The sequence below is a fragment of the Caloenas nicobarica genome, chromosome 1 (assembly GCF_036013445.1).
Source record: "Caloenas nicobarica isolate bCalNic1 chromosome 1, bCalNic1.hap1, whole genome shotgun sequence".
NCBI classification, from domain to species: domain Eukaryota; kingdom Metazoa; phylum Chordata; class Aves; order Columbiformes; family Columbidae; genus Caloenas; species Caloenas nicobarica.
Window position 1 is genome coordinate 4,004,147 of NC_088245.1, and position 7,912 is coordinate 4,012,058.

The 7,912-nt window shown below is 52.4% G+C and overlaps 1 protein-coding gene across 2 annotated transcripts in view; it reads left to right on the plus strand.

Annotated features, from left to right (window-relative positions):
• The window catches only part of PODXL (podocalyxin like), a 51,004-nt gene extending 43,514 nt beyond the window's left edge, over positions 1-7,490 (plus strand). The window contains exons 6-9 of one of the 2 annotated variants that reach the window (XM_065654617.1): positions 776-837; positions 939-1,103; positions 2,741-2,797; positions 4,073-7,490. In XM_065654617.1, the coding sequence (XP_065510689.1) occupies positions 776-837; positions 939-1,103; positions 2,741-2,797; positions 4,073-4,267 (479 nt within the window). In that variant the 3' untranslated portion in view covers positions 4,268-7,490. The remainder of the gene's footprint in view (positions 1-775; positions 838-938; positions 1,104-2,740; positions 2,798-4,072) is intronic. The other variant, XM_065654625.1, reaches the window with a different exon arrangement.
• The last annotated feature ends 422 nt before the right edge of the window (positions 7,491-7,912 follow it).

The following is a 7,912-nucleotide window of genomic DNA, read 5'->3' on the forward strand; positions in this document are numbered from 1 at the left end:
CCCCGGAGACATCCCAGGCCAGGCTGGACGGGGCTCTGAGCAACCTGAGCTGGTGCAGATGTCCCTGCTCATGGCAGGGGGGGCACTGGATGAGCTTGGAAGCCACCTTCCAACTCAAACTATTTTATCATTCTATAAGGCAGGGACCAGTCTCCAGGATGAAAAAATCCTCACAAGTGGTTCAAACCCAGGGCCCAGCTCAAATCCTTCCCCATGGGACTACCGAGGGGAGTTGCTTGCCCACGTCAGAGCCCTTTGGGGAAATCCCAGGGCTGGTCAAATAATGCTTTAGCACCAGGGTATCGGGAGGATGGAGGCATCAAGCAGCTTTAGTGCCAGGGGAAGGAAGGACCAAGCCCCATCGTCCTCCTCTTTGCCATCAGGATAGAGGTCCAGCCTCCAGCACCCAACCACGGGCAGAGCAGCCTGGCCCTGGAGACTGATCCTGCACCACTCCAGCATGGCTTGGAGTAGCCAGTTACAGCCCCTCGCTGGTCCCAGTCGCAAATCACCCATCAAAACAGAGACCCCCACCAGCGCATGCATGGCCCAGGGCTGGGGGACAATGAGGAACTGGGGTCTCCAGGGCTGTTCCCCTGCCAGGAGAAGATGTCCCAGCTTCTGGTCTAGCCATGGAGGCATCTGTGAGGGTTGGCTCCATGCCCACACATCTCCATCCACCTCCTCCAGAAAGGGGTCACGCCATGGATCGGGAGGTGGTGGCACAACCTGCTCCTCCACCCTGTGCTCATTGCAGCCTCTTTCTTACCCCCAGTCCCTTTGGACCCTGAAAAGGTCCTCGAGGAGCTGAAGGAGAAAAAGGACAAGTTAGAGGAGGTAAGCAGATCCCTGGGCACAGCAGAGATTCCCTGCTGATGTCCCCCAAGGTGGGTGGCACGGGAAGCCCTCCTTGGCCTGACCCATCCCTTCTGTGGCAGCTCGGCATCGCCAACATCACCTATGACAAAATGGAGAGGGAGATAATCAACGACGAGTTCAGCACACCCTTGATCATCACCATCGTCACCCTGGCAGGCTCCCTGCTGCTGATCGCGGCCATCTACGGCTGCTGCCACCAGCGCTTCTCCCAAAAGAAGGACCAGGTAAGGTGGGATGGGGGCGGGACAGGTACCCTGGGGCCTTGTTGTCCCATAGGCATCTTCAGGAATTGAAGAGCATCAGCGCTGCCACCTCTGCTGGTGGAGGCATCCTGGCTCACCCAGCGGGTACCACCCTTGGGTGTTGCTCAAGGGGTGCCCAAGTGCTGTGGGTGCTCTGGAGGTGCAGGAGCTGCCCTTTGGGGGGTGTCAGGATGGGGGGTGTCAACCAGGATGAAAAACAGGGAAACGAGGGGGTGGTCATGGTGGTGAGGTACAGCAATGAGTAGCATCCATCCCCGCTGCCACTCAGGGCAGCTGAGCAGCATCCTTAAATCATAATCTTGACAAGAAAAGCTTTCTCAACCCAACGACCCCCTCCAAACCCATCCATCCCTCTCTGAAAAAAAAAAATAATAACTCAGAAATACCTTTATGAGCAGGTTTGGGTACCCAGCATCACCCCGGTGCCTTCCCAGGGGTGCTGGGGGCTGCGGGGAGCCCCTGGATATTTGCAGGATGGGAGGATGGCAGGAGGATCTGCATGGACACCGTGTGCTACACGGCTCAGCCTTTAGGAGAGCTGGGCCAGGGCCAAATTTCAGAGCAGCGGCATTTAAGGAAGAACAGACGTGGGGGGAAAAAGGAAGAAAAAAAAAATCGTTTTTATCTCAGGAAGCAATTCTGGGTGATTTTAATGTAGCGTACACCTGCACTGGTGGAGAGAATTCTGCCATGGACCTGGGGTTTGCATCAGCCCCTGCTGCCCTTGCTGAGGATTTAGCTCTGGAGGAGAGACAGCAATAGAAAGGAGGAAAAAAAAATGAGGCCAAATGATACAATTAGAGTAAACCACCCTCCTGATGGAGAAGCAAACCCCTGGGTCCTATTTCAAGTTGTTTCTCACCCCCTAAACCAATTCATCCTTCCCAGGGGGTCCCAACATCTGCCCCACGTGTCAGGAGCTGCACGAAGGAGAAGGATAAGGCATCCTTCGCTTAAATGAGACAATCCAATGGAGACAAACACAGGAGGCAGGGAAGAGCAAACCAATGCTGGAGTCAGGCTTGTTTTCATAACGTTTGATTTTTTGGGGAGGAAAGGGGGGAGGATGCAAGACGTCGATAGATATTCGACCTCCGCTGTGGTCTCCTTGGAGCTTATGGGGTTTTGCAGATGGACTCTTCCTCGTCAGGGTGAAAAACATCCACGCAGAGACAGGAAGCAGCACAAAACTCTTGCCCCATGTTGTTCAGAAAACAGGTAGAAATAGGGTATTTTTAACAATGGGAATGCGTGTCCCTGAAGGAAGATGGTGCAGAGGAGCAGGTACCAGCCCTGGCTGGATGCTGGGGAGGTAAATACCCACCAGACACAGGGTAAGGTAGTGAAACCAAAGCAATGGACGTCAATTCCCAGTACAGCTCTTGCTCGGAGCACCAGAGAAGATCTTTTTCCAAGCAGTTGCAATACGTTTTTAGAAAATCAAACACATTTCACCTTTCTGGATTTGTTTTGGGTGGTTGCTTTTGTTTTCCTCCTACTTCTTTTCCAAAAGTGACTTGAAAGTTTTTATTTTTCTCCAACCTCTCCTTCCCCCTTCCTTTTAAACCTTGCTGTTGTTTTACCTTGGAAATACCCAGCACATCCACCCTGATCTCCCCGGGTTTGATGATGGACATGTGGCCCTGATCTTTAATGTGAGTTCCAACGCAGGGATCGGAGGGGCGGGCACCGCATCTGTAACACCCCAGCTCTCACCCCCTCCAGTGCTTGGTAGGGTTCGATAGCTTTTAACAGGACTAAAGCCTACTAAAGCCCAGCTTTACAGACCCCTTCCCCTTGCTGCACAGTGCTGCCTGAGCATCCATCCATCAAGGGGTTGTACCAGCATGGTACCCTATGGGGCAAAACAGCCCCTACGAGCATCCCAGCCCAGCTCCAGCATCCCTGCCCGCATCTCCCCACCATGTACAGCCTGAGGGGCCCCCCAGCAGCACCTTCGCAGCCCCCCCGCTAGCACCGAGCCCCGCGGTTTTGCTTCTCCATCCCTTTCCTTCTCTGTGGATTCCCTCCCACGCCTGTCTCCTGACATTTATTAGGAGCGCTGTAATAAATCAAGCTGGAAATCCAGGCGGATTTTCACAGGGGTACGTAGGGAGAGCCCTGCGCTCCCCCCCAAAAAAAGGGCTGACAAAGGACTGCAGCTCCTCAGCGCATCCCTCTGAGGTGGGATGGGGATGAAGGAACCGCTGCGGTGAATGCAAAATTGGGATGGGGGGTCTGCCAGGGGCTGAAGGGCTGGGTCAGAGCCTGAAGCACCACGTACCAAGGGACCAGGGTGATGCAGCGCCTGATTCATCCGCGAATCAGCCAAAACCACACGCGGCCCAAGGGAAAGGAGCAGGAGGGGCTGTTCTTTCCCTGCCTGGTTTCCACCAAAAGCTTCAGAATAGGACTCCAGGATGACGCTTACAGAGGGGAAAATGGGCCGGTAGCAACTGCGAGGTGGGAGCTGCCCCTGGGTCAAGGGGGAGAATAACGATAAAGCAACTAAAAAGGGACAGGGGGGCAGAAAGGGGAGGAGCGGAGCCAAGCTGGGGAGGTGGGGCTGGGATGCAGGGTGGGGGTACAGCAGTGATGCTCAGCCTCTTCCCGAGGTCCGGGGGGGACCTGGCTGAAGCTGGCAGCTGCTCCTGGAGGTTTTCTGTGCATCTCTGGCTGCTCTTTCCTTCCTGCCACCATCAGCAGAGTCTCTGTCTCTTGCCAGTTCCACGCTATCCCCTCGCTGTGCTGGCGCTGATTGCAGCCCCCAGCCTCAAACCCACCGTGAAAGTCTCTATATGTAATTACATACATCTATGCGGGGCAGTGGCCATGGCTGGCTGGGAGGTGACAGCCCCGAGGTGGCACATACAGCATGGCCAAGCTGTTTTTCACCCTGGGGGGGGTTTCTGGGTTTTCTTTCATCTCAGCAGCGCCTGACCGAGGAGCTGCAGACCATGGAGAATGGCTACCACGACAACCCCACGCTGGAGGTGATGGAGACCTCCTCTGAAATGCAGGAGAAGAAGGTGAACCTCAACGGTGAGCTGGGGGACAGCTGGATCGTTCCTCTCGACACGCTCATGAAGGACGACCTGGAGGAAGAGGAGGACACACATTTATAGGATACAGAACTCGATTAAGCAAAAAACAACCACCACTCCCCCTGCCCCAGAAAAGAAAAACCCACACCATAATCCCTACACGCATACAACTCCAAAACAAGGCAAAATTCCCAAGAGACCCCCCAAAATTCCCTCAATGAACTAATCATGGTCCCTTGTGCCGACACGTGGGGTGCAGGATGGAAGGAGGGACACGAGAAGACATCTCTGGGACATTTCATCAACACAAGCCACCGTGGTGGCTGCATCTGGACGAGCACCCTCCATCACCTGTGGGTGCTCAGCAGGACCTACCACACCAGACCTGACCAGCTTCAGGTGAATGGGGTGTCTCCAGCCAACGTGTTCCCTCTCATTCTGTGTCTGACCACAGCTTTCAGCTACTGAGCAACTAAAAAAATTTGGAAAAAAAAAAAAAAAAAAAAAAAGAAGTAAATAGGATTAGAGAGGGAGCACAACTCCCAACGGCAAACCGGCACCTGGCAATTAGAGCTAGAAAAATCCTCTAGCCCACGCGGTTTAGTCATCGCTCTGCCCTCCCCGATACGTAACGCCCAGGTATCAAGCAGGAAAAACTGGAACAGCCTGTTCGTTTTTAATCCCGTCTCCATCTTCTCCCCATAAACTGTCGGCTAAAACGCACAAGAGCCCCCGCGTTGTGCCGCAGGCAAATGAACGCAGCCGGACTCGGGCTGGACGGGGGGGATGCAGCGATGCCCAGGGATGCTCGGTCCTGGACCGCTGCACCGAAAAGGGCTGCGGGACCGATCCTGCACCCGGTTGGAGTCCAGGAGAGGTGCAGCAGCTTCTTGTCTTGATGCAAAGGGGAGGGAGAGCAAAAGGAGTCGTTCCTTGAGATCATCCCTCCTAGGAAGGGTCTAATGAGACCAAGAGCGATGCCTGGTCACCAAACCAGGCGTGAGGTTGGGGGTTTCGTGGTGGAGAAACTCCAACGCAGACCAGCTCTGCCGCTGCATTTCCCTGCAGAAGCGTTAATTGCCTTCCAGTAATTAGGCAGCAGCATCTCATGGCGCACGCCCATCCTTCTCCCGAGACCGCGGGTTGCGTGCGTCGTGATGGTTTGTGGTTTTTGCGGTTACGTTTTCCCACGTGAGCAGCAGAAGCACGAGCGCGAGCCAGGTAGCTTGGTGGTATTCAGGGTTTTCCATCGGTACAGCCCTTGGTGTTTCCTCCTCATGAGGTTTATAAGCTCAGTCTACATCCTCAAGCTTTTCTTCAAAAGCAGGTAAGACAGGAAAGGCCTGCAAAGAAAATCGCAGCTCAGCAGCAAAGCTGGGACCGAGCTTCACCCCGCAGCCCATGATCTCTTGTCCAGGTCTCCCTTTGCCATAAATATTCAGAGTGGGGGGAAAAAAAATATGCAGGAGTAGAAAGTGGGTGGACTGAGGCCTTTTCTGATTTTCTACTCCCCATCACAGCGCTTAAACAGCTCTGAAATGATGGGGAGAGTTTCAAAACCTTCGCTCTGGCTTCGGTGAAGCGGCTCAGCCCCGGCAGGCGGGGATCAGAGTGGAGCCGCGTCCTCCAGCGCGTGAAATGAGAGGAAAGGGCTATAAGGTCACTTGGGCAAGTGCATCTCCCAGCACGCGGTGGTGGTCCAGGTGGAGAAACCCAGGTCAAGTGGGTCCGCAGTAGTCACAAAGGAGAAGGTCGGGGTGGTTTCCAGAAGCTGGCAGGAGATGCGTCTTCTCCAAGGGACTGGCTCTTCTCCCTTCTCTCCTGCACCGAAGGGCAGAGTTTGGAGCGTTCAGACCTATATATTTTTGTATATGTAAATATTCCTGCTATTCATTAGCAATGTATTCAGCACACTTCACTTACCTGTGCACTGCACTACGGGGAAGTCATTTTGGAGGGGGTGGAGGGGTGGAATTAAAAATAGAGGTTAAAAAAAAAAAAAAAAAAGGAAAAAGCTAGAGGCCAGTCTGGTAGGGGATCAAAATTCAGCACCAAGATAACCCCGCGCCACAGATTTCTCCCCGCTCCGGCAGCATCGAGTTCAGCTCTTTGACACCGCGGCAAGGCTCGAAGAACCGGTCTCGGCATTTGCAGTTTCTTGCACGAGCACGTTTGCTTCCCAGCGACGCCGAGGGACGAGCGGCGGGTCGGTGGCCTCGTGTTTCTGTCCTTGGCGGAAAATAAACTTGGCGAAAACGCGGGGCAGCAGCCAGGTTTTGGTTTTGGTTGCCGTGAGGATGCCCCTGGCTGAGCATCTCCAGGCAGTTGGGTTTTTGGCATGTGCCTCAGATCCCCCTTCCCAGCGAAGAGATGCCAAAGTGCTTTAACAAACCAGGTCCAAAGACTTTCCAAGAGAACCCGACAAAGGCTTGAGATCAAGCGACCTTAAATCTTTGCGAGCAGAGACCAGTGAAGATATAAACTGCTCGGCAAGTGCTTATAGTGATTTATATTTGAATAGGAATTGTACATTTATTTATTTTTCCAGACACCATATTTTTAAACCACTAATATTTTATAGTAGATTTTCCTTCCCCTATTTAAAGAACTATTTCCACGGAAAAAGAAAAAAAAAAAAAGTACCTTTTTTATGTTGAGAACATTCTTTTTGCAAAAAAAAAAAAACAAACAGGTAGGAAATGCAGCGATGAGCATCTTTGGCCTTAATCCTTCCCTTTGTAGACTGTAGCCATAATTGTTAGACTAAAAATAATAAAAATAAATAAAATTCTACCCAGCATTTCCTCCCTCCCTGCTCCTCTTCCCTTCCCCGCACTCCTCTTTTTCTCCCCGAAAACAGCTTTAACACACACATTGTACAAAGACATTATCGCTCTTACCTTTTGGCGAGAGTTTCACAAGCAGCTCAGACGTCCTTGCAAGAGACTTTTCTATTTTCAGATTCGCAAGGAATGTGTAAATAAATACTTCAGGACCATTTATTTCCCGCTCACAGTGCCGTGACCCAGCTGATGAGGTTGATACTGCGACTGTTGCCTACAGAAAACGTACATAATCCATAAGGGACTGAAGGAGAACTTAATTTCCTATTTCCAACCTGTTGAACCTTGCACATATAGTAGAGCTCTTACGTACTGTATAGCAGCATCTCTCACGGGGACAGGAGTCTGATTTACACTGGAATTTACTGAGGAATTGGATTGTAGAGATTATTCTTGCATTTTCCTACAAATATATTTTGAAAGCATCATGTATTTCTGTCAATAAACTTTCTTATGTAAAAGGCTTGTTTCTTGGCTGAGTGAAAAAGGGGTGTGGGGAGCAGAGCTTGTGCTCAAGAGACACAACCATCCCTTATGTAGATGTTACATCTGGTTATCATAGAATGGGTTGGGTTGGAAGGGACCTTCAAAGCTCCCCCAGTGCCCCCCCTGCCATGAGCAGGGACATCTGCACCAGCTCAGGTTGCTCAGAGCCCCGTCCAGCCTGGCCTGGGATGTCTCCAGGGATGGTTCAGCCACCACCTCTCTGGCCAACCTGGGCCAGGCTCTCACCAGCCTCATCAAACCTCCCACCCCAAGTCAAACCACCCTGAGGAGAGAGGGCAGCAGCCGGGGCAGCAGCAGCGTGGGCAGTTCGGCAGCTCCATTTGCCCTCAAGTGCCCAAAATAAACCATTTTGTTCCAGGTCAAGTTTCCACTTATG